At 40.3% G+C, this 27,301-nt stretch overlaps 1 protein-coding gene across 2 annotated transcripts in view; it reads right to left on the bottom strand.

The window, feature by feature from the left end:
- Nucleotides 1-11,764: 11,764 nt before the first annotated feature.
- The window catches only part of GLDC (glycine decarboxylase), a 98,824-nt gene continuing 83,287 nt past the window's right edge, over nucleotides 11,765-27,301 (bottom strand). For both annotated transcript variants that reach the window (XM_042964732.1, XM_015544919.2), the window contains 4 exons: nucleotides 20,761-20,856; nucleotides 16,067-16,239; nucleotides 14,481-14,561; nucleotides 11,765-13,330 (listed from right to left, as the gene is read on the bottom strand). In XM_042964732.1, coding sequence (XP_042820666.1) covers nucleotides 13,187-13,330; nucleotides 14,481-14,561; nucleotides 16,067-16,239; nucleotides 20,761-20,856 — 494 coding nt within the window. In that variant the 3' untranslated portion in view covers nucleotides 11,765-13,186. The remainder of the gene's footprint in view (nucleotides 13,331-14,480; nucleotides 14,562-16,066; nucleotides 16,240-20,760; nucleotides 20,857-27,301) is intronic.

Here is a 27,301-nt window from a genome sequence, read left to right on the forward strand (position 1 = left end):
AGTGTTTTGTGCTTAACTGTTGTATGCTGGCTGATCCCCATATCAGACCTTTAAATCCTTGAAGGAACTAATTATTTAGTAACCTGGATTAATCAGACGCTATACACACACACAAAAAAAAACACTAGACACAAGATATCAAGAACTAGCTAGAGGGACCAGACAGGCAGACCAAATGACTGCTATTGAAAGAATGAATGAAAGAATGTCACACTATATCCTCAAGTATAAAATTGTATTGCATTGATAGAATAACAACAAGCTGCTGTGTGAAGAGTAGTTTGAGATTAAAATTCTTGTAAATAAATGAAAACAATATAGACAAAACAGAATAGACAAAATCTGAACATATTACTGGGTATTCCATTATATATGGATATTCCAAAATTTGTTAATGTATCTGCTAATGGATATATGAGTTTCCAGGATATTGCTGTATAAAGCTGCTTCATGTGTAAGTATTTGGAAAATAGTTGAAAGTTTCCTATAAATTAAATATGTTCTTACTATGCAACCCACCAATTTCATTAGTATTTACTCAAGATAAATTAAGAGATATTCGAAAGTGGTTTATACCATTTTACATTCCTGCCAGTCATGTATGGGAATCTAGTTGCCCCACATTCTCACTAACACTTCATTTTTGCCCTTTCATTATAATCATTCTAGGGGACGTGTAATTTCTGTAGGACACAAGAGTGGATTGAATATTTACTGACCAGAATGAGGGTAGTCATTGGTCCTGTACTCCTGGTATTTCTGACTCTCAAGGGCATGTTAGGATTGTACATCTTAGCCTCCTTGTGGCTGGCTATAGTCATGTGACCAGTTAATCATTGAACTGTAACAAATGCTGTGTGTCACTTCTAGGCAGAGCATTTCATTGCCCCTCCAGAGTTTTCTTTGCCCTTTCATGGGGATCAGTAGCACCAAGACAGCTTTTCTCATAACCTGGGTCCCAGAATGAGAATAATACAGAGGCCCACCCCACCCCCAGCCAAGCCATGATTAACATGTAACCATAAGTGAAAAGTAAATCTTCAGACCCTAAGATTTTTGAGTTAACACAATATGACCAAGACAACATGACCTGTTAGAAGCCAGAGGTGCCAGCTAAGCTACTTCTGGATTCCAGACCCACAGAAACTATGATAAGGAATGTTGTTTTAATTACTAAACTTTGGGGTAATTTGTTATGCAGCAAAAGATGACTAATACAGATAGGGTAACCCTAAGTGTCAGTTCGTCAGGACAAACCAAGTTTTATTGTTTGTTCCAGAGTGATTATGAATACCATTCACTTTTCCTCTTTTAAAGTGGTCAAGTTTAGGAAAGATTACCTTATTCATAGACTCAATTAAGATCTCTAATGACCTAACCCTGACACTTTGTTTCTGAAAATATTCTTTCCCTACCATACCCAAGAATTTAACTCAATACCATTTTTTTCCTTGAGAAAATACAGGGGTTTTTTTTGTTCTGTTTTGTTTTTTAAATCTCTGGTGAATTGCCATAGATGAGAAACGATACCGGTAGAAAGCATAGCAATCCCATGAACATTTTGCCTGGAAATGGTCTCCAAAAAACTTGTAACTAGAACTCTACTAGACACTAGGAAAAATTTTTGAGGTGCCCTTCCCTTCTCACATATATCTGTTCTTCATTCTGTTTGTGTGAAGATCGTGAACTATATTATATTCCTCAAATGCTTTAGTTAGAATTTGCCTGATTGGTTATTAAGAAATCACAGTAAAAGTTGCATGAGTTTTTGAGCTTGGTTATCTATTAAGAAATCACAGTAAAAGTTGCATGAGTTTTTGAGCTTGTTTGCAACCACCACTAAACTATATAGACTACACATTTTAATTTTGGTCCCAGATATTTATTTACCAAAAATTCACACAAACACATCTTAACAAATCTATAAGTCCTTATAAAATACTTATAAAATATAATACTTATAAAAGTACTTCAGTTTTCTAGAGAATACCCCCGACTCACTTTTTTTCACTTTTTATTTTAAATTTATTGTACACTGACAAGTTCTAGAGTTCTTGTGTACTCTTCACTTACCTTTACCTTAAAGATACATCTTCTATAGCCACAATAAGTTATCAAAACCAGGAAATTGATACTGGTGCAATAATATAAATTTATAGATCTTACTCAGATCTCATCAGTTTTTACATGAAGTCATTTTAGACAAATCTAGTTCTGACATTTTATACGTGTATAGATGGGTGTAACTGTATATTTAAAGGTTCCATCACAGGGCACCTGGGTGGCTCGGTTGAGCATCCAACTTCCACTTAGGTCATGATCTTGCAGTTGGTGGGTTTGAGCCCCACAACGTGCTCGGTGCTGACAGCTCAGAGCCTAGAGCCTGCTTCAGATTCTGTGTCTCCCTCTCTCTCTGCCCCTCCCCCACTCACTCTGTCTCTCTCTCTCTCTCAAAAATAAACATTAAAAAAAGATATTTCAATGTTCTATCACAAACAAATTGCTTCATGCTATCCACTTCATAGTCACACCCTTTCACTAACCCTAACTCCTGACAATCGCTAATAAGTTCTCCATGAATATAATTTTGTCATTTCAAGAAAGTTATATCAGTGGAAACATACAGTATGTAACTTTTTGAGATTTATGTGTTTTTTTCCCCATAGCATGATAACCTTGAGATCCACCTAAGTCATTGCATATATTGATAGTTTCATTCTTTCTATTACTGAGGAGTAGTCAGTTTTATCTTCTATTAACCCATCAATGGGCTTTGAGGTTGTTTCTAGTTTTTGCCTATAAGGCAAAAAAAAAAAAAAAAAAAAATCATACAGGTTATTGTGTGAACACAAGTCTTCATTTCTCTAGGATACATACACAGCACAATTCTGGGTTATATTGTGTGTGTGTGTTTTACTTTATAAGAAACTGCTAAACAGGTTTCCAGAGTGGCTGTACCATTTTGCATTCCTGAGAGACCCAATTGTTCAGTGTTCTTGCCAGTACTTGTTATTGTCAGTATTTTTTTCTTTTAGTAATTCTAATAGATGTGTAGGAGTATCATCATGGCTTTCTTTTGCATTTCCCTAATAGCTGATGATTTAATCTTTCATGTGCTTATTTACCATCCGGTATATTCATGAAGTGTCTGTTTAAATTTTTTGTCTGTTTTCTAGTTGGATTGTTTCTAATGTTGAGTTTAGAATTTTTTTTTTTTAATGTTTATTTTTGAGAGAAAAAGATCGAGCATGAGCAGGGAGGGGCAAAGAGAGAGGGAAACACAGAATCCAAAGCAGGCCCCAGGCTCCGAGCTGTCAACACAGAGCCTGATGCAGGGCTTGAACCTACGAACTGTGAGATCATGACCTGAGCCAAAGTCGGATGCTTAACCGACTGAGCCACCCAGGCACCCCTAGAATTCTTAATATGAGCACTAGTCCTTTGTCAGATATGTGAATTTCAGAATATTTTTATCCCAGTCTGTGACTCATATTTTCGTTAAGAGAGTGTTTCTCGGAGAAAAAGGCTTTAGTTTTGATGAAGTCTATCTGATTTATCAGTTTTTTATTTTATGGGTCATGTTTCTAGGGTTAAACAACTCTAGAGGAACATAATTTATTACTTTTACTCAGATACTTTCCATTATTCTTTACAAGCCTGATTTTCCGCTTTTCTGTTATTTCCTTTCTGTATGAAGAATTTACTATAAGAATTCTTATAGATCAGATCTTCTGGTGACAACTTCTCTTTGTTTTCCTTCATCCAAGAAAGTCTATTTCACTTTTACTCTGGGAGATCTTTTCACAGGATATCGAATTCTGGTTGGCAGTTCTTCTAGCACTTGAAAATACCTTGCCACTTCGTTCTGGCCTCTATGGTTTCTGATAACAAGTCTGCTGTTGAGGCATGGAAGCCCCAATCATAAAACACATATCTTGTCCAGCCTCCTTCATGTCCACATGGTTTCAGGTCCTGTGGGTTCCCTTTTCATTTCTGCCATCTGGAGGTCTCCTTTTCTTCCTTAATAACCAGTTTTTGTTTTCCTGTTTGTTTTTAATGGGGGGGACAAAAAGCATTTTACCAGCCTTTCCATTTGGAACAGGGATGGCAACAGTTCCCACATCTCTTGAGTCTGTGTCCAAAAAGAAAAGTGCTGTTAGCATTTTTCATACATTATTATTTCACTTCTCATACACACTTTGTGAGGTAAATGGTATCGTCTACATTTTATAGATAAGTTACTGATTTCAAGAGAGTTACCGTAAGTTAGATAGCAGCCTTAAACTCAAGGCTCTGTGTTACTTTCTACTACTTTTTCTGCTTCACTATGTGTTTATTTACTGCAGTATTTACTTTCAATTTATACTATATCCTTTTGCTCTTTGAAAACCAAGTCTGGACACTATTTTAAAGAGAACAAATGTGCAACCTAACTGAATTTCATCTAAAAATTCTGAATGATTATTGTTGCGTGGTGCATATTTCTTTTAGAGCTTCTTTTCATTTTCATAAGAGCTGTATGTTAACTAAAATTTAAATTAAACAAAATAAAACATGGTGGCCCCATGGGGGTTCAGTCACTTAAGTGTCTGACTTCGGCTCAGGTCATGATCTCACCGCTTGTGGGTTCCAGCCCTGTGTGGGGCTCTGTGCTGGCAGCTCAGAGCCTGGAACGGCCTGCTTTGAGTTCTGTGTTTCCTTCTCTCTCTGCCCCTACCCCACTTGCACTCTGTCTGTCTCTGTCTCTCTCTCACATACACAAAAATAAACATTAAAAAAATTTTTCTTTTTTCAAAACATGGATATCATTCTTTTAATTTTTTTTTTTTTTTTTTTTTAATTTACTTTTGAGACAGAGAGAGACAGAGCATGAGCAGGGGAGGGGCAGAGAGAGAGGGAGATGCACAATCCTAACCCGGCTCCAGGCTCTGAGCTGTCAGCACAGAGCCCAACGAGGAGTTCAAACTCACGGACTGTGAGATCATGACCTGAGCTGAAGTCAGACACTTAAAGACTGAGCCACCCCGGCGCCCCAACATGGATTTCATTCTTAAAGGCAACTAGGAGCACCTGGGCGGCTCAGTTGGAAGCATCCGACTTGGGCTCAGGTTTTGATCTCATCGTTCATGGGTTAAGCCCCACATAGGACTCCATGCTGATGGTGTAGAGCCTGCTTGGGATTCTCTTTCTCCCTCTTTCTATCCCTCACTGCTCATACTTTCTGTCTCTCCAAAATAAATAAGGTTTAAAAAAAAAAACTAAAGGCAACTAATTTCTGGGAAATAATGAATTATGTACTGAGCCTGTTTAACTGTAGCACCTTTCAGACTCTCCTCCCAGAACTTCCTCATGCTTAGGAGCATTAGACTTCAAATTAACAACAATTTTCTGAATGGCAGATACCATTCCAGGCTAAAGGCGGTCTTTTTGACAAAATACAGAAATAGTGCTAATCCTCCACAGTCCATCCGCTCCCTCCCAACATGGCTGGCACCACATACTATACTCACTCCTTTGCTATTTGCAAGTTTATTTAACAGCCTACCCAACTGTCGCCTTCTGTGGAAAGTATTTTCCTCATTGTATTGTGGAATGCATTTGAAGCAACTTCTTTTAACCAATAAAAACATTTAGCTCTATTTTGGGGAACTTTAATATTCCTCTGTAGTTCATGTAGGATAGAATGTCTTGAACATAAGCAAGTTATTTTTTTCTTTCTGTTCTTTATGCCAGACTTTAAAGAAAGGATCTGTTAGCATCTAATTCTTTGGCTGCTCCTACTGCAGTGAGTAGCAGTTTGAGATCAAATTCCCAGTGACAGCACTGTTGGGAAAGTCTGCATATTTTTAGGATGACTGACATCACTCCTGGTGCTGTTGGATGACACCCTGTTTTCTGGAAATTTATGACTTTGGCTGTTACTTAAAACACTTAAATCTTCACAGTCTCACCAAAGTTTGTGTTTTGTTTTTTCAAATGAACTTCAGAATTGTTATTGTACAAAATCAAAAATGCCACATCCTGAACTCTACAAACACTGGTAAGGTTGAAGTACAGCGCAACAAACAGATCAAAAGCACACAAAAATTTCTCTTGCATTGGTTCTGAAAACCCTAGGCCTCTGTAAGAGGTCCAAATACCCAGAGAATCATACAGATTAATTTAAAAGAGTTTGTAGTTGATTTTTTCAACCCCCCATCAATTTTTTTGACTTTTGAAGAAATTACAGATTTTATCTAACTTAATTTTAGAAGTTAATTTTTAAGATGATGATAATGATTTCTGACTTCATGTAGGTTGAAAATGCAATTATGTCATTTGTATGAATTTGTGCAAACATTTAGTATAGGAGCAGTGATACAGAGAAAAGGTGTAGGTTCCCAGGTTAGCATACAAAAGACTATTAAACCATAATTTAGTAACACTGCTTTTATGGAAAAGCTATCCAACAACCCTTGCCAGTTCCAGGCAGCAGAGACAGGCACTACCCCAAATTTACTACATTTTTCCCAACTTTGGGGTGGGTGATCCGAGGGTACAGATTGTTACCTTCTTTAATATCAAAGGCTCATCTCTATTCCTAGTGAGTTGCATGTATGAAAGGTAGCAGGGAGACATGGGAAAAGCTCCAGATGAAAGTAACAATGTATGCAAAACTGGGTGGTTAAAGCACCACTGGGAGGCACCCCTGAACTGGGAGGAATGGGGGGCATCAAAAGGGAGGAGTGGGTGGGACCCAGTACTCAGTGAAGTAAGCAGTGAGAAGGACTTGCTAATAGGAGAAGGAAGAAAAGGGCAGCAGTACGAGAACATCATACACATTACATGAATCCTGCGTATCAGGGGACTTGTCTGTGTACATAGTTATAGTTGGTAATCAACAAGTGGGTCCTCCAGCATCTGGGTTACTGCAGTGATTCTGGGAAGTGTCCACCAGTCCTATCCTCAGGGTTTTGCTGCACACTGGGCTGTTTTCAACTTTGCAGACACTCTAACCAGGGCATTCACTTCCCTGCCACAGGCCTCAGGTTTAGGTTCCTGTATGGTCCCATTAGCTCAACAGTCTTCCTGCCTAGTTGGTTTCCAAAAAAACTTCCCTTGTTCTTCCTCTTCTGAGGGTCCTCCCTTCTCACACACCTTTCCCTTCTAACCATGGACCCTCTAGCCCTCTACCCCTTTACTGAGAGGCCACCCTAAAATTCACCCACACGCTGCCCAGACTTTTGCACTCTGTATACTTTTTAACCATGCCTCTTCTCCATTTTCTTCTTGCTCCTTGTCCTCTTCCTAATTTGAGGGAGTCTTCTTGCACCTCCTGACCCTGTGCCTTATTACTTATAACTCTTGACTCCCTTCTCTTCCCACCCTGGACAGCCTTCTCCCATGTCTCCTACCCCACCATTTCCTGACTTTCATCTGTCTGGTCAGTGAGCTGATAATGTTCTTTCTCCTTTCACTTCTTAATCCTTTCCTTCTCCCCATCCCCACTGGAAGCCTCTATCTACCTCCTCCCCCCATTTCCTTCCTGTCTGTAACCTGCATCTTTCTCCCACTTTCAATCCTACTCTCTGCTTTACAGTCCCCATTACAGATCCTTCCCTCTTCCTGACCCAAGGACCTCCACCCACCCCATTCCTTTTCTTTTTTCTCAAAGCCCTTCACCTGAGACAGAGTCCCCTTCTTCTCCTCTGTACCCTATTTTCGTTTTCTGTGATCTTGACTCTAGGCTAAAACCCCTCCTCACCATTCTTAACTCTTAGGAGTCCCACACCTCTTCCCAACCCTGACTTTCATTCCTCATCTTCTTTCTCCCATCCATATTTACCAGGGACTCTTTTTTTTTTTTTTTTTTAATGTTTATTCAGTTTTTAAAGAGGTGGGGGTGGGGGGCAGGATCCGAAGTGGTCTCCATGCTGTAGCACAGAGCCCCACACGGGACTCGAACTCATGAACAACAAGATCATGACCTAAGCCAAAGTCAGACATTCAACCAACTGAGCCACCCAGGCCCCTTCCTAGGGATTCTTAAAACCGTTTACATATGAAAATAACCAAATGCTGTGATAGAGATCCTAAGGCCTTCAAGCATGCTTCTCTCTATTCCTGAACACTCCTTCTGCCCTTTCCCCACATCTAGTCATGCCTGGCTTCTTTCTGTTCAGATTTTAGGCTAAACGTCACCTCAGAGAATACCTCCCTGCCCACCCAATGTAAAAGTTTCCCAAATCCCCCCCCCCACAACCTACCATTTTTGTTTTCTAAATAATATTTAACACTGAAGTCTTGATTGATGTGTTTTCTGTTCATCTAGCATTGGTGCTGCATGAAAGAGGTTGTCATTTAGAATGGTGTCTAATACAAAAGAGCTCAGTCAAAATTTGCAGAATAAGTCAGTGATTTCTGGGTGCCACTATGCTAAGTGATCACTTTGTGTTATTTCATTTAATCCTTACAATAGGCCTGATTTAGGTAAGTACTTTATTATTGCTATTTGACCTTAACTGAAGTGCAGAAAGGATAAGTGAATTTGCCTAATGTCTCAAAACAGTTGGCATATCTAGGAATTTACCCTACATCTTATCAAGTCACAGCCCATGTTCCTCGTATATTCTCTGGGAGCCATTTATAGGAAAGGGGCACTTAGGAATGTAGAGAAAAAGAAAGGATATGGATCTGAATGCAAGGTGGGTCCAATTGGGGTTGGGGCTCCACTCCTAGAGCAGGGAGTGCAGGGATGTGCAGTACAGGACACAAGACCCTAAGTGAAGATGAAAATAAGAGCTAACACAAGTACTTACTTGGTGTCAGGCAATGTTTCAATATATTGAAACCTCACCCAAGAGTGATAGATAATGTTTTCTACATAAGGAGACTGGGCTGAGAGATGCCAGTTATCTTTTCCAGAGTCATACAGTCATACAGGAAAGCTGGGATATGATTCCAGGCCATATGACTCCAGAGCAAGTACTCTAATTGCCAGCAAGAAATTCAACAGATTTACAAGAGTAGTGTACTCTGTGTTGGGCACTAACTCCTGCTTCCTGGACTTTGTTTTCTTCATGGAATGACCTCAGGTAATGTTACACTTCTCCCTCCTGGCCTACTCCTCACTACTCTCCATGGAGAAGGTGATGGATGACATTCATTCATGCATGTCACTGCACTACCACTGGGGAAACCACCCTTTTTATCTTTTGTTCCCCTGTGATCCTCATGAGGCAACAATTCTGCACTGGTGCATCTGCTCTACAGACTCAAACTTCTTCCTTGAGTGGATGTCCCAGGCTTAGATTGGTGAAGCATGAGAGGGGCAGAAATGGAGAGGAAGCCCTCCTAATCTCAAGTAAAACACTATTTTTTCCAATCAGCTTTATTAGCAATAAAACTGACATTTTGATCTAAAAAAAATTTCCTTCATGCACTGCTGGTAGGAGGAAGCCTACCAGATCAGAAAGCATGGCCAAAGTGCTGATTGCTTCCACTCCTGGACAGCCTTCTCCAACCATAGGATTCTCAGTGAAAGCAAGGCAAAGAGGGATTTTTCTCAAAATGATAAGATTTGCATAAAAAATACAAAGCTAAGTCCAACCTCTCACCCACCTTCAGCCTCCCAAAACCCATCCTTTAAAGGCTGAAATGTGAACAAAGGAAGCTGAGAAGTAATACCTGAAACTCATTAGAAATGCAGATTCTCGGGGCTCCTGGGTGGCTCAGTGGGTTAAGCGGCCGACTTCAGCTCAGGTCATGATCTCGCGGTCCATGAGTTCGAGCCCCGCATCGGGCTCTGTGCTGACAGCTCAGAGCCTGGAGCCTGTTTCGGATTCTGTGTCTCCCTCTCTCTCTCTGACCCTCCCCCGTTCATGCTCTGTCTCTGTCTCAAAAATAAATAAACGTTAAGAAAAAAAAAATTTTTTAAAAGAAATGCAAATTCTCTGGCCCTGCCTAACACCTGTATCAAACTCTGAGGCCAGGGCCCAACAACCCCTCCTAATGATCTATACACACAGTTTGAAAACCACTGCCCTAGCACACATCCCTGACCTTGGCCAATTAAGGACCCAAAACATTCTGTCCCATAGCCTTGTAAACCTCTAAAAGCACTAACATCTCAGCTTCCAAACTACTTGTCTCAGATGGCTTCTTGCACCCACAAGTAGTGCCTACGTCCTTTATTTGGATGATAGGCACCAGTTTGGTCATTGAAAAATTTGGCCCTGTATTTATCTAAAGATTTCATAGGGTTTCCAGACTGGGCCAGGGCCCTTGCTCTTTATCATACACAGCTTCAAGGCCACAGACTAAGGGCTGGGAGAAGGCAGAGGGAGTACCCCATTTATATGAAGTATGTGCATGTCTGCCTCAGATCCTGTCTTCAAAACTGCTCAAAAGGCACATTTTGCACATTAACTGTGTACTTAATGCTACTGAATTGAATAAATTTTATGTATACCATAGAAAAAAAGAGGCAGACATCCTATATATACAAAGCCTGTCCAAAGGCCTTGTCTTTAAGGCCTGGCATTTTGTACTTTACCATCTCCTAACAGCAGGCATTGGAAATACTGGTTTCCATGACAGTGTATCTCTTTAAGATAAAGGATCATTCCTTTCATCAGTTCATATTTCTTTCTGTTGAACATATACTATGTGGAAGACCCTGGGTCAGCAATGGAAATCCAATGATGAATGAGATATGGTCTCTGTTCTCAGGGAACTTAGTCTGGTGAGGCAGAAGAAAACCAAGTAAACAGAATACTAATTGTGCTAAGGCCAAAGGAAAACAAGCTAGGTGCAGATACAAAATAGCACAGGGGCACCTGAGTGGCTCAGTCGGTTAAGCAACAGACTTGATTGCATCTCAGGTCTTAATCTTCTGGTTCATGAGTTCGAGCCCTGCGTCCAGCTCAGTATGGAGCCTGCTTGGGATTCTCTTTCCCTCTCTTTCTGCCCTACCCACCACTCACGTTCTCTTCCTCCCTCAAAAAAAAAAAAATTTTTTTTTCTTTTCAGAAAAAATACCAATAGCACATTTCACAGACATGAGTGGAAGACCTTGAGGAGACGCTAAAACAAAATCCAGTAAAGCAAAGTTAGTAGGGAAGAGTGCTCCAGGTGGGTACCACCTGGGCAAAGACCCAGAGGTGGGAAAGATGGGCACAAGCATCAGGTAAACATGAGTGACTTAATAGTGAAGGACAATTTCAACTTTTTTTTTAGTTTGATTTATTTCCTTAGCACGGGCAGAGGAGGGGCAGAGCCAGAGGGAGAGAATCCTAAGCAGGCTCCAAGATCCCTAGCTGGCTTCATGCTGAGCCTGATGCAGGGCTCTCAGAGCAGTGAGATCATGACCCGAGTTGGGTGCTTAACCGACTGAGCCACCCAGGCACCTCAGAGCAGTTTCAACTTTTAATCACCTGTATTTGCTTCTGATATACTTTACAGTCTGATGAAGAGCTGCTGTTCACCTGTATGATTTGTTTTTATGTGCTTGTCTTTTCTTCAAAGAAGCTACTCCATAACCTGATGGATAGTCTGTGTTGAGACCCTGGTTTCCAACTCAGGAAGGGCAAAATCTCCAGGTATAAAGTGACCATGGTGGTGTGGTAGCCTGTTTTAACCAGCTGCCACTGGAGTCGTGCAGTCTGGGTTCAAATTCTGGCTTATCCCTCTCATTAACTATATGACTTTGGGCATCTCTCCATACCCACCCACTCACCCCACCCCCACCCCCCCACCCCACCCCCACCCCCGTGTGTAAAAGCGGACTGTTTTGAGGTCCCAATGAGATAATACATCTTAAAGACTTAGAATAGTACCTGACTCCAGAGAAGAACTCAGTATTAACCATTTAATTATAATGTAAAAAAGAAACAATGGATCCCATCACTTCTCTATTGCTTAGTTAGGCTAAAATAAATTGTTCTATAAATGTTTTAAGTGTGAGAATAAGTGGACCACCTACAGAGCATTCAAAAGAGCACTAAGACCTTTCTACAGATGACTATCATAATAGTTTGAATAATAGTTGTGTGATCAAGCTGCCATGCAAAGAACCAAGTGGTCAGGAATTTAACAGTGCTCACTAATAGGGAAGAACATCTGAAGCATTTGCTATTTCTAGGGAAAAGTTATTTTGTGCCAAGCATGCTAGTTGCCTATCTGAAACCCACTTGCCCCCTTTTATTTAGCTAATAAACTGATTTTCTTTGGGGCACTAACATACCCAGGGAAAAGACCTCCCCATACTCCTTTGCAGGTAGAAGTAGCAATATGAACCATTTCTGGCCAGTTAAATGCAAGCAAAAATTACTGGGTGAAATCTGCCTCTTGTTTTTGGTTTTTCTCCCCTTTTCCTATCAAAATGGGTATGTGATGTCAATATGCAGCAGCCATCTTCAAGACCATGAGGATGAAGACTACCTACAAAGGAAGGCTGAACAAAAGACTGAAGGGACACTACACCTGGACTTACTCTGTCTGGACTTATTGTTAAATGAGAAAAGTTGCTAGACAAAACTGCTAATGTAAAAAAAAAAAAAAAAAAAATGGCTATTGGGTTGGATCTTCTTGCCATTCAAATCCCTCTGAACTTAGTATAAATGGGAATAACATTGAAAAATGGACCAAGAAGACATTCTTCAAATTGAAATGCTTTTATTAGAATACTAATAATGGAAGATAGAAGAAAACCATACACACGGAAAAAGGAAAATACTCAAATGCTATTACAGATTAGGCAAATTAGAGAAAATTTCTTCAGTGTATGCAAAATGTAAACATTTGCCCTGGGATTCCTCACAGATGGCACAGTCCACAGAGACTTATTTGGAATAAGAATCTATCAAGTAGTCTACAGTATAGCCTCTAAAATGTTTCCAACATTAAACTTAAAGCTCCTAGCACACCCAAAATTTTCTATGCAAAAAACTAAATGGCTCCCAATCAAAGCAACTTGAACTATCAACTGCTACATGTGAAAGCAGGCACTGAAGCAAACCAGTCTTTCAACACTGAGCTTCCATACACTACTATGCTAATTGTATTTACATTTACCTTGACAGAGATTACAAAAATATACAGTGTATAACCCCATGGTGAGTCCAGTGTGGAAAATTATAGAGTTCTTGTTCATCACATGCTTCAGAGAAAGACATCAAGTCAGTCACATGAACTTAGGGAAATAGGACTAAGAAGAGGCCCTTTTCTCCTCAGAAAATGGGGACTCATAAACTTCCATGGGTGGACAGGTACAAACCAGGTGCTGATCTCCATAGATGTCATCAATCCGGGCAATGGTTGGCCAGAATTTGCTCTCTGGTTTCACAAAGGGCTGCAAGGGACAAAAGATGGAAATGTTCTGGGTATTCTGAAACATTTCTCTTGCAGAAAGAGATTGCAATGATATCCCTACAGGCTAAGATGCCACTAAACCACAAATGCTCAAAAGCATAAGAAGGTAAAACCCACACTCCTATTTTTACTGCATCATTAGTTACAGTAGCCAAAATACGGAAGCAATCCAAGTGTCCATCAGTAGATGAAAGAAGATATGTATGTATGTGCGTGTGTGTGTGTATACACACATGTGTGCACATAGATACTCACATAGGAATATTGCCCAGCTATGAAAAAGAGTGAGATCTTGCCATTTACAACAACATAGATGGACCTAGAGGATATTGTGCTAAGTAGAAAGACAAATGCCATATGATTTCACTTACGTGTGGTATCAGAAAACAAAACAAAAGCAGAAACAGACCCATAAATACAGAAAACTGATGGTTGCCAGAGGGGGACAGGCAGAATGGGCAAAATGGGTGAAGAGGAGTGGGGGGGAACAGGCTTCCAGATATGGAATGAGTAAGTCAAGGGTATAAAAGGTACAGCATAGGGAATATAGTCAATACTATCGTAATAGCATTTTTCCAGTGACAGATGGTGGCTATGCTTGTGGTGAGCATAGCATAATGTATAGACTTTTCAGATCACTATGTGGTACACCTGAAACTAATACTACATTGTGTGCCAACTATACACCAGTCCAACAAAAAAGCTAAGTCACCCCTTCATTACTGTCCCCCCAAATCCAACTTTTGACCCTTGTCCCCACACTGCCAGAGAGACTGCAGAGTACCTTTTCGTGTAAGAATCAGAAAGGAAGAAAAATTGCATTTGGGGGTATCTCCCTTTGGATGATAGTAGAAAATACCTTAACCCATTTGACAGCGACTCCTATTTGGTCTTTCTCCACTGTATTCCCTGTGGATTCTCAGGCCTGTGGCTGACACTCTAACCTCAGAGCTCTGAAAGCCAATTCCTGTGCTCTGCGTCACTTGTCATGACCCATTTAAGAAAGTGTCCCACATATGGTAACTGTAATGACACTGCAAAGATAGGAGTCCCATCAGATAGGTGATGGCCCCTCATACGCACGTGGACGCTGTACCAGCTGGCACACTCGGCTTCAGAGGACAACTTACAAGTGGGAATGCCGCCACCTCTCTGGAATATGGCCGATCCCAGTGGGAGGATGTGACGCAGGTCAGGGAATGTGGAGACATCTGAGACACACAGATGGGAAAGGGATCAGAGCAGAACACTGCCTTCTGCTGTGCTTTGCTTCAACCAGTGAGCTGACAGAAGCCCAGGTATGGGGCTGCTGGTTGGTTTATTTCAATTTGAGGGGGAAAAAAATTGATGGGAAATTTATTCTGAAATATTTCAAATGTCAGAAAGTCATGGTAATATATTAAGCACATCTACCACCCAATATAAGCCAACATTTTATCATATTTGCTTAACCCTTTAAAATAAACATCGGGGGCACCTGTGTGGCTCATTCACACAGGGGACACAAAAGTGTCCAACTCTTGATTTCGGCTCAGATCTCACAGTTCATGAGATTGAGCTCTGTGCTGATGGCACGGAACCTGCTTGGAATTCTCTCTGCCTCTCCCCCACTTGCATGTGTATGCATGCCCTCTCAAATATTTTTTTTTAAATAAATAAAATAAACATTGAAGAGACAATTGAAATTGCCTTTATAACTCCTCCAGCTCATCTCTTACCCTATTCCCAGTGATAACCACTGTCCTGAATTTTGTATTCACCATGCTCATTGTGATTTTATACTATTACGGCATATATGTATAAACAGCATATTAGAATAGTTGGGCACATTTTAAAATCTTTTATCATTTTACGAGTATTATTCTCCACTTGCTTTTATAGCTCTGTATTATGTCCTTTAAATGTCTATTGCCATTTTTAAAATTAGCCTAAATCCTTATAATTTCTTTTCAGTATCCACAGAAAAGAGAAATAACAATGAGCAAGATGCCTTCTCCTGCCAGCCATTGGCCCCTGTGGTGCACCTTCAGGTGCGCACTTTTGGAACTTGCCTGAGCTTCCCCAGGCATCTCAGACTTGTTCTCTGGCTCAAGGCCATAGTAGCACAGCCACAGCCTTCACAATATTCCCAATTCATGATCTCCCCCTGGTCCCCCAACCCAGATTAATGTCTGGAGCTAACAAAAGACTTACAGCTCAGAAGCAAATATACAATAAACATGTTTCAGATTTTCTCCAAAATAGGCCACAAGCATTAAAAAACATTCAGGCCAAGTACCAATCAGTTGTTCTAAGCAATAATTGCTCTAGTAGAAGAACTTGTCTTTATCCAGAGTTTGTGAGGTAAATAATCTCACTAGAGTGCATTAAATAGAGACACAAGAATAAAACTACCCCAACTAGATAAGAGCTCTTCAGCCCCTGCTCCCTCCCTTGGTAACCAGTTGGATGCATGTGGGAGGTATACCTCTCACAGTGACAAAACAATTACACAAACAAAACATATCTCAAAACATCCACATTATACTTAACTGCTACTGTGTTGTTCAAGATTCAAACCTGCAAGTAATGAATTTATCATCCTTTCAGAAGAATGGTCTTATTCTAGGCAAGAATAAATATCTTCTGGTGGGAGTTCAGGAGTTGCTGGTACACTGTACATACGCACTCTTATACTCTATGGAACATTTTGGATCAAGTACCAATGCCTACGCACCTTCAGTGGATTGACCCTGGGGTCAATGCGGCCCTCCTCAATGTCAGCAATCTCCTGCCGAATGCTGATCATGGCATCACAGAATCTATCCAGCTCTTTCTTGTCTTCTGACTCAGTGGGCTCAACCATGAGAGTTCCTGCCACCGGCCAGGACATGGTAGGGGCATGAAATCCTGCAAAGGAGATAGGGGAACTTGTGTCACTAACTTTGACCTCCCTGATTTGTAATTTTTTAAAATGTCTATTATTGAGAGAGAGACACAGGGTGCGAGCAGGGAAGGGGCAGCGGAAGAGGGAGATACAGAATCTGAAGCAGGTTCGAGGCTCCAAGCTGTCAGCACAGAGCCCAATGCAGGGCTTGAACTCACAGACCATGAGATCATGACCTGAGCCAAAGTCAGACGTTTAACCTACTGAGCAACCCAGGCACCCCTGACCTCCCTGATTTGGAAGAAATTATATATATATATATATATATATATATATATATATATATTCATCTCAGCAAGAAGAACTTAGGTAATAAACTAACACCCAAGAAGAAACAATCAGTTAAGCAAGTTTTAGAGAGTATCCATAATAAATATGCAACCATACAAATGTATGTAAATTTTTATTTGTTAAATTGGGTAAGCAATAAAAAAATAAAAGGGCAAGTTACATAATGACATCCCATTTTTATGAAAATGATAGTGTTTACATATTTTTTAATATTTTACTTTTTTATTTAATGTTTATTTTTGAGATATAAAGCATGAGCAGGGGAGGGGGAGGGGACAGAGGATCCAAAGCAGGTTCCGCACTGATAGTCCTAACACTAGTGAGCTCGATTCAGGGCTCAAACTCACAAACCATGAAATCATAACTTGAGCTGAATTCAGACGCTTAACCAACTCAGCCACCCAGGCACCGAAAGTGTTTATATTTTGAGGGAAGACACCTTGAAAAATAAGTACTAAAATATTAACAGGGCTTATTGCTAATATGAAGTTGAGATTCTTTGATTTTTTTATTAGAATCATCCTATAATGCTTATTTATTACTTACAATAAGAGAAATTAAAATATTATAGCCTATCAAAAGTTAAAGTGATAGCAACCATAAAGAAGCCTACTAACCCCATTTTACAGATGAGGAAACTGAGGTTTGGCAGTACATGGAAACCCTTTGCCTTTATTCAGAACATAGGCTGAAGGTGTTTCTGTTTACAAAAGTTTTCATATGTAAGATGAATCACCAAGACATACTCAAGAGAGATTTTCTGGACAAAAGCCAAAAACCTTTTCCCATTTCTGGCTCTTTTTCTGTGAAACTGTAAAAGATGAAGACATTTAAATGGTTCCCCAATTCTGATTTGCATAATTACATGGAGTGCTTTAGGGTCATGCCTGCATGCTTTAAGGGATTATCTCCTCAACATGTTACAAACATTTTCAAATGGTAAGTTGAAAGGACTATAAAGTGAACACCCCTATATCTTTCACCTACATTCAACAATGATGCTCTCTTTGCTTAATCACATCTGTTCATTCATTCATCCATCTTATTTTTGATGCAATTCTAAGAATGCTTCAGTCATCAGTATACTTCTCCCTTAAATACTTCAGGATGCATATCATTAACTAGAATTCAGGATCTGTTTACATGTATTTGTGATAAAATTTACATACAGTAAAATGCACAAATCTTAAGTTTATCACTAAGTTTTGACAAATACATAGAATAGTGTCACTCAAATCAGAAAGGGATTTTAAAAGCTAATCTCTACCTATTAAGTCCAACCTCAATTTCATGGGTGAGCAAATTCAGCCCAACATACACTGTTGTAGTGGTTCTCATAACCAGAACCATCAGAGTTATCTTGGGAACACAGATTCTTTGGTCCTGACCCTGATTCAGGAAGCCCAAGGTAAGTCTCAAAAACATGAGTCTTAAAACTCCCCCAGGTGACTCATTACTCGCTAAGTCTGGATGCCTCTGCCCAAAGGCATTATGCCCCACATTTGGCTGTTTAAAGATACTGATTACTAGGCCCCTCCCCTGGAGATTTTAATTAAGTACATGTGATTAAGACCCAGAATCTGTTATTCTCGATTGCTGTTTTTTTGCTTAGCCATTCATTCATTCATCCATTCATTCTCTCACTTATTAGACACATACGTTTTGAGGTACTAAGTGCTAGCCACCTGTACAATTCTAGGCTTAGGGCAAGTGTGGCATTCACTCTATCAAACATCAAAATAACCTCCTAGCCAGTGCTCTCCCTCCCTGCAAATGCTGCTACTGCAGTCAGATATGTGATACAGACAACACATCCCAGAAGTGAAGGTATATCCTGCCTGAATCTGCCATCAGCCAGGAGGCCTAGTTAAGTTACAGGAGCAACCAAGAGATTTTGGAGAGGTGATTGCTAATTTCATTAATGAAAACTTTCTCTGGCTTTCCCATTTATAATCAGTATAACTCTCCATAATAAGATCATGCATTCAAGAGAGGAATGAATCACACATGTGGGATTCCCAATATGATGCAGTAGTAAAACTATTAAATTACTGAAGCTTTCACTTTCCTTACTAAAAGAAGTTATTCCAGTTATTAAAATTCAGATAGGACTCCACATCCATTGAAAGGCAAACTTCTCACCATCTCTGCCTTTCTAAGAATTGAGGGGTCATTGATATTATTAATGTCACTAAAAATAGGTATTTCAATAAGGTCTGTGCTTAGTGAACATCCACTAATTCATTAAAGGTCTGTCTTTCAAGTCTTCCAAGAAAATACAGTCTTTATGGAACTAGCATGTGCCTATTCCTTCATCTATGGAAGCAGCTATAGAAGCTGTAGAAGCTGAAACAGCTATAAAGCTCAAATGCCATTCATCTCTAACACTTCAGCGGTTTACCTGCTGAACTTCCCTTCATCATCACACCAACTCACCTCTTCATGGACTCCTTTCTTTACCAGAAATGAGATAGGAATAAGAATTTAATAGAAACATAGGCAATACAACTCAACACCAAAAATCCCCAAATCCAATTAAAAATGAGCCGAAGACATGAAGAGACATTTCTCCAAAGAAGACACGCAAATGGCCAACAGACACATGAAAGGATGCTTAACATAACTCAGAGAAATACAAATCAAAACTACAAGAGGGGTGCCTGGGTGGCTCAGTTGTTTAAGTGTCCAGACTCTTGGTTTCAGCTCAGGTCATGATCCCACAGGTTCATGGAATCGATCCCCACTTCAGGCTCTGCACTGACAGCACAGAACTTGCTTGAGATTCTCTCCCTCTCTCTCTCTTTCCCTCTGCAGCTAATGCTCATGCACACACTCTCTCTCAAAATAGATATACTTAAAAAAAAAAAAACAAAACTGCACAATATTAACAAACACCTGTCAGAATGACATAAATCAAAGGCACAAGAAACAAGTGTTCGAGAGGATGTGGATAAAAAGGAATCCTCTTGCACTGATGGTAGCTGATGGTGGTAATGCAAAATAGGGCAGTCACTCTGATAACAGTATGGAGGTTCTTCAAAAAGTTAAAAATAGAGGGGCGCCTGGGTGGCTCAGTCGGTTAAGCGTCCGACTTCAGCTCAGGTCATGATCTCATGGTCCGTGAGTTCGAGCCCCGTGTCGAGCTCTGTGCTGACAGCTCAGAGCCTGGAGCCTGTTTCGGATTCTGTGTCTCCCTCTCTCTCTGACCCTCCCCCATTCATTCTCTCTGTCTCAAAAATAAACATTAAAAAAAAAATTTTTTTTTTAAAGTTAAAAATAGAACTACTCTATCCCTATGATCCAGCAATTGCACTACTAGGTATTTACCCAAAGAATACAAAAATACTGACGCAAAGAGATACATGCACCCCGATGTTTATAGCAGCAATATCAACAATGGCCAAATTATGGCAAGAGCCCAAAGGTCTACCAACTGATAAATGGATGAAGAAGATGGCATATATATTATATACACATATACATGCACAGTGGAATATCAGCCATAAAAATAGTGAAATCTTGCCATTTGCAATAACATGGATGAAACTAAAGAGTATAATGCTAAGCAAAATAAATTAGAGAAAGACAAATACCATATGATTTCACTCATAGGTGGAACTTGAGAAATGAACACAAATGAACAAAGGGGGGAAAAAAGAGAAAGGCAAAGAAACAGACTCTTAACTAGAGAGAACAAAGTAATGGATACCAGAAGGGAGATGGGTGGGGGGGATGAGTGAAATGGGTCATGGGGATTAAAGAGTACATTTATCATGATGGACATTGAGTATGTATGTAAGTGTTGAATCACTATATTGTACACCTGAAACAAATATAAATTAAAATTTAAAACTTAATTAAAATGAAAAAAAAAGAAAGAAACTAGGGAACAAAAACCATTTTCTTTGGGATTTTAAATTCTTTTAACTATAAAGACTTTTCTTGAATGCCAGTGGATTCAAGATGCTGATTTAATATCTTTTGAAGGGTAGTACCAATGCAGTCATAGGGCATGTTTTTTCTCTATCACTTTGAAGTTTACCCAGAATCCTGTGCTCACCATTTATCCTACGGATCAGTTTATTGTGGTGCCTGCATGTTTGTTTTGTGCCTTGAGGAAGTCGCCCATAGCTAGCATGAATGTCAAAAACCTTAGATGCCCTATGAGGGTTTTTTCCCAGAGGATCACTCACCATAATCCTGAAGCCTCTTGGCCACATCCACAGCCTCAATATTTGCAGACTTTTTGAAAGGTCTTGTGTCCAAAATAAATTCATGAGCCACATAACCTGTGGGAAATTGTTTCAGTTCAAGATTACCATCAGCTTGTTTTGCCCAAGCAAATGTACAAATCAGCTTTGTAATGCGTATCAACAAGGCCCAAGATGCCATGGTAACTTGGAAGTTTATAGGTGGCAACAAAGACCTCATTTACTTTTATTAATAACTATAATTATAGGGGCACCAGGGTGGCTTAGTCTGTTCAGCGTCCAACTTCAGCTCAGGTCATGATCTCACCATTTGTGAGTTTGAGTCCCACATTGGGCACTGTGCTGCCTACTTGGGATTCTGTCTCCCTTTCTCTGCCCCTCCCCTGCACACACACTCTCTCTCTCTCAACCTCTCTCTCAAAATAAATAAACTTTAAAAATTATTTAAAAAATAATTATAAAATATAAAAGTGATTATAAAAATAAAATTTTAACATGTCAAGCCAATGTGTTCAGTCCTTAGTGCACAACACACACAAGGCAAGAGGCTGATGGGAGGTGGAACTTTGGTGCCAGTGCATTGCTGGAACATTTGACTGAGATTCCTGGGGATGAGATTCTTTCAACTCTGATGATATAAAATCTATTTGCAATAGTTAAACATGTCATCACACAGGCCTGACCCTTTTATACAAAATATCTCTAGAGCCAAAGGTCCATTGATACCATTCTCCATAACTCTGCCCCAGCATCAAATAACTGTTTCATCTGTGTGAATGTAATTATATACGGAACATGTATCTCTAAGGCACATACATAATTGTATGAGATTCTTCAGAGGGGCTTTTGAGGGTTTGGTTTCAGGCTTCAGGCTGATTATTAGAAATCGGGGCTGTCAAACAGCACATCACAGGTGGCAAGAAGATGAAACCAAAGTCTGTGGGAGTCAGTTCACTTTGCTCTAGTTTGTAAGCTGGTTTCCTCTCTAGGCCCAGGTCACAATCTCCCCAGCACAACCTGTTTGACCCATCAGCAGGAATAAACCATCAATGAAGTCAGCATTTTCATTAATATAGAACAACAGTTCTGGGGGCTTCCCAAATTCTGTGGCCCCAAATCTGATGAATTTCCTTCTAGGAAAGTATCTGTAGATGAGACAATAATGCATTACTTCCTAACCTACTTTCCTCTCAGCAAACAAGGAATCTACTTACAGATACATGGAGCAGATAATTCCTCAAGCCTGAGAAGAGTTGCTCCAGTCACTAAACAGCTTCTGAAATCATCCATAACTGCTCTGCTTCTTATGTAATGAATAAATAAGAAAGGACTGATTTTGTGAGAAAATAAAGTATGAGAGCCTCAAGCTTTAAATATACTGTCACTGAATATTATAAAATATTCTAACAATGATGGAAATTAAATTTGTGAGGAGTGTGATTCAAAAGTGGGAAGTTATATTCATAGCTAGGTAAAGTCAGGGGCAAAAAGTGCTTAAAAGGAATGCCCAGTTGGAATGTTCAGGGGTAAGGGTGGGGTGGGGGTGGGGAGGCAGTGGAGATCATTTAAGTGCAGGAATCCTAAATACCCAATTATCCCCACCCCATTTTGGGAGCCCAGCCTCAACCTTTGACCTTTCTTCTCTGAGCCTCTGGCACCCACCCGGCGCTGTGACAGTGACACAAGAAAGAAGGCTAATGAAGTTCACTGCTCTAAAGGGCACTCGGTAGGCAGGAGACGAAGAGGGGAGGGACACATCATGGAGGAAAAGGAAAGTCACTCTTGCTGGCAGGCAGAGGGCTGTCTTCCAAGAAGTTCAGTAACAGCTGAAAGGCCCCATCACGCGGAGCCCAGCCCAGCACTAACACAAAGACTACATCTGCAGTGTCCCCACCACAACCAGGCGGTTTGGGAAGAGCTCCATTTCTGAAATGAGGTTCAGATGTTATTTTCTAAGTCCATATTCTAATGTGTTCAAATGGAAACGGTAGAATTTTAGCATATCTCTCTGAGCTCTGAAAGGGATGAAATTGAAACTTGGTGGCTGTTGGAGGCTAAATCCCAAGATGTTCATCTGTGTTTGTAGTTTTTAAGGAGAAGTACACAAACCTTCTGTGGTATGTGGTAAGGGCAATCTGAAGTAGAAATTGTATACACTGATCAGCACAAGGTTTAATTTTCACTGAGTAGGTATTTCTCCTGGGCCTAACCATGGCTATAGCTGAGAGTCTGAAAAGATACCAAGTCAAAGGAACAGGGAGAAGAGGGAGGGGGTGACAGAAAAACAAAATAAAAGTGGTGTGGCTCTAAATTTGGAACACCTTTCCTCCAACTCCTATCCTCAGAATGACTACCTAGAGATATGTGGAACTCACTAGCTAATTACTCTTTAAGGCTTAGGTGAGCAATCAATGCTTAGTCAATCTTTTCAGTTGCAATCCAGAGACCATAACTAATAGAATCAAAACTGAATGTTTCCATGGGAATGAGGTCGGGTAGGCAGAGCCTCTGGCCTCAGGAGGGTCACTTCCTTGCCTGGGACATGAAAGACCATTCCATGAAGTCCATGTCTGCCCGTAAAGGCCACTGGGAAACCAACTCATAACAGAAATTTCCAGGCAGCATTAGGTTTGTCTGAGGTCATAAGGGGATAGGCACTGAAAAAATTAAAACATAAATGAAACATTGGGATAGTAACAAAGTTGCCGCCTCCACTAAAAGGAACTCCATTTTCATCGAGTTTAGCCTCCCACATGAGTAGACAGCTGTGAATTTTTTAAATTCCTCCTTTAAAAATGTACTATCTTGGGGCGCCTGTGTGGCTCAGTCGTTTAAGCGTTGGACTTCGGCTCAGGGCATGATCTCACAGTCTGTGAGTTCAAGCCCCACGTCAGGGTCTGTGCTAACAGCTCAGAGCCTGGAGGCTGCTTCGGGTTTTGTGTCTCCTCCTCTCTCTCTGTCCCTCCCATGCTCATGCTCTTGTCTCTCAATAATAAATAAACATTAAAAAATGTTTTAAAAATAAACAAATAAATAAATAAATAAAAATATACTATCTTACCTGAGGTAATTCCTTTCTTTCCTCATCCTAAATACTACTGCTTTTCCCTTCCCAATTCTTGCCTGTCACTCCCTTGCTTCACAAAACCCTAAACCTCAACAGTTCAGCTGGGGTTTTCAAATCTCTCAAAGAAATGGTTCATAAAGGGAAGACTGGAGTTCATTAAAATTATTGCCTCATATTCATCTGTAATTACAATGTCTTATATAGAGCTAGTAAATATGATTAAGATGAATAATAGTCTTCTAATATTGCCATTAGACATTTTGGAATACAATGTGCTTATTAAGAACATTTCTATTTTGGGCCCTCAGGAGGTACAATGATAATTCTTCTTTAGGTCCAAGAATAAATGTGTTTACCAGACCAAATGTGAGACAATTTTTGATTTCATGAACTTTTGGATTAGGTGACAAGGTCTGTAATTACCAATACATCTCTGTGTGGGATGAGAAATACAATTCATTATTTGATTCTGGGATAAAATGTCAAAACAAATGGAAACTGGATCTATCATTTTGTGCTGCAAATCCCCTAGGACTGAGACAGTCGCTATTTTTAAAGCAGTCACTCAAACACTAAGCACGTGGTTAGGCACCTGAGAAACACTTGCTTTGTTCACTTTCCTCTCTCCTGGATTGCCACCAGTCCCCATGTAGTCCAGATCACATGGACTCTTTAAAAATGAAAGTTTGCATTTACACAAGTCTGTGAACATACTAAAAATCAGTGAGTTGTACATTTAAAGTGGGTGATTTGTGTGATATGTGAATTGTCTCAATGAAATTATCAAATTAAGTTAATCACAAGGAAGTTTCAACTACATTTAAAAAATAATAAACATGGGGCCCCTGGTGGCTCAGTCATTTAAGTGTCTGACTTCAGCTCAGGTCATGATCTCACAGTTCATGAGTCCAAGCCCCACATTGAGCTCTGTGCTGACAGCTCAGAGCCTGGAGCTGCTTCAGATTCTGTGTCTCCCTCTCTCTCTCTCTATGTCCCTCCTCCCCCCCTCAAAAATAAACATTAAAAATTTTTTCTTTAAAAAATAATAAACAAGGGGGGGGAACCTATAAACCTTGTCAATTAAAACAAAAATACCGTTTTCCAGCCACCGGATTGGGAAAGATATTTTGGTTTCGGTTTGTGGGTTTTTTTCCAGCCTGGTACTTGGTGTTCACTGGTCCCCAGCATGATGGTCACTTCATATGCTATGAGAGTGAAATAAATTGGCACCTGTGGGGATAACCAGGTCACATGTACCAAGAGCTTAAATGCATTCACACTCTGAGATAATAATTTCTCTTCTGCAGCTCTAAGGAAATAATCAGAGATGTTTTTTTAAAAATCTAAGTAAAAGATATCCATTGCAGCATGTTACAGATGCAAATGACTAAGGGGAAAACATGACAGAATTCGTGGAATCCTGGTATATCCAAACAAATGAATCAATGTAGCCTCTTTCAAAGAACACTTAACAACATGGGGAAATGATCACAATATAAGATAAAATTAAAAAACAGGACACAAACTGTAATACTGTCTCAATGGTCTAAAAGTAAGATGAGAAGGAATACAGTGAAATATTAATAGTGGTTATGTCTGCTTACCAAAACCATGAATCATTTACATTTTCTTCCTCAGATTTTTAATTTTCCAAATTTTCCATGTTGAGCATATACATATTACTTATATAATCAGACAAAACGAATACTTAAACTTATCCTGAAGGCCAATACATAACAGGATGCATTTCACAGAGCAGGAGCTATATTTGAATTAATTAGTAGCTCTTGTAGGTTAATACCCACTTCAGAAGCATTTTATTGTGTTGCTTAGAGACATATTGCCCACAACTTTTTTTTTCCTAATCTCTAGGGAGCATTCTGGTTATTTAGAGCTTCTGGCTATTTAGTTCTTTCCTGTTTTCAAACTATAGAACCACGTCTTTGGATACATATTTTTAAGGCAAGACCAGCCTTTAAATTAAAGATGACAGATGTAGATGTATACTGTGCCTGAGCTGGAGAAATCAAGAGCCAAAGCGAGGTCTCATCCTGTGGCCCAGGTCTGGGCATGCTGCTGTCTGTCTGCTCCAAGCTCCAAGTCCCCATCTGTCCCTGATCTCCAATTCTGTGCTCACAGCCAATGTGCTGTGTGTCTTAGGGCCATCTCCTCCTATTACCTCCAGTATAACTTTGTTCCCCCATCTACTATTTCCTCTATTGTAGCTTCACTCTTCCCTCTTCAAAGCCATTTCTCTGGCAGTTTTAAATCCTCTACTGATTTCAAAACAAAACTGCATCTTACTGAAATAGCTTCCACATGTACCCCTGCTTTACCACCAAACTCCCCCAAACCATGACTGCTTCTCCTTTGTCCTCCCCACCCTCAATCCATTCTCAACTCATTGCGGTTTGGCATCTGCCTTACCATTTTTGTTCCAATTCTTTCAAAGGTGACCAAAGGGTTGCTAATTGTTACAGGCAAATATTCTGTTAAGACTCCTATCAGAACACCATTCTGTCTCTCCCTGTTGTGCAATACATTTGTACTGGGGCAGGCATGATGCCAGGGATTGGTGCTCGAGAATGGAAGCAGGCACAGTCTTTACCCTGAAGGAGTTCAAGGTCTGATGGACAGAGCCAGACAATAAACTGAGTGGGAGAAATCCTCAGTAGCAGAGGGAGCCAAGAGGAGGGAGAAGTTCTCTCCACCAGGAAAAAGAGGCTTCAGGGAGGAGGTGTGAGGCCAGAACAGAGGCAGGCAGGACAAGCAGGGGCTTCTCTAGGGAGAGGCATTGTGACAAATGCTGCAGGATCCTACAGCTGCCTCAAGCAGGGAGTCTTCTCTCACTGGGGTCCCCTATGCTCATCTTGCCTTTTTTTTTTTTTTTTTTAATTTATTTTGAGAGAGAGAGAGAGAGAGACTGCAGAAGGGGCAGAGAGAGAGGGAGAGAGAGAATCTCCAGCAGGCTCCACACTGTCAGCATGGAGGCTGACACAGGGCTCAAACTCAGGAACTGTGAGATCATGACCTGAGCTGACATCAACAGTTGGCCGCTTAACCAATTGAGCCATCCAGGTGCCACATCCCTCTTAAGGTAGCCATCTGCTTGCAGGGCTTTGCTCTGGTTTCTCAAAACTCTTTCCTTGAGTTCCACCATTTCCAAGAGTCTGCTCTTAGATTCTGTGCCTAAGCCAAATTTCTGCAAAGCTATCTGGCTCCATCCTCTCCTATCACTTCCAGGATGACTTGGTTCCCCCACTATTATTCTCTCTGCTGTTCCTCTATTATAAGCATAAAAGGCTTACATAGAATTTCACTTCACATTTAATTAATCAGTAACTAAGCCCTATTGATCCTACTTCTAATAGGATCTTCTTCCCTTGCCATTTTTGAAATGAGTTTAACCTTCTCTTAATCCTGTCACTCCGCTACTCAAAAAACCTTTCATGGCTG

The sequence above is a fragment of the Panthera tigris genome, chromosome D4 (genome assembly GCF_018350195.1).
Source record: "Panthera tigris isolate Pti1 chromosome D4, P.tigris_Pti1_mat1.1, whole genome shotgun sequence".
Lineage (NCBI taxonomy): Eukaryota > Metazoa > Chordata > Mammalia > Carnivora > Felidae > Panthera > Panthera tigris.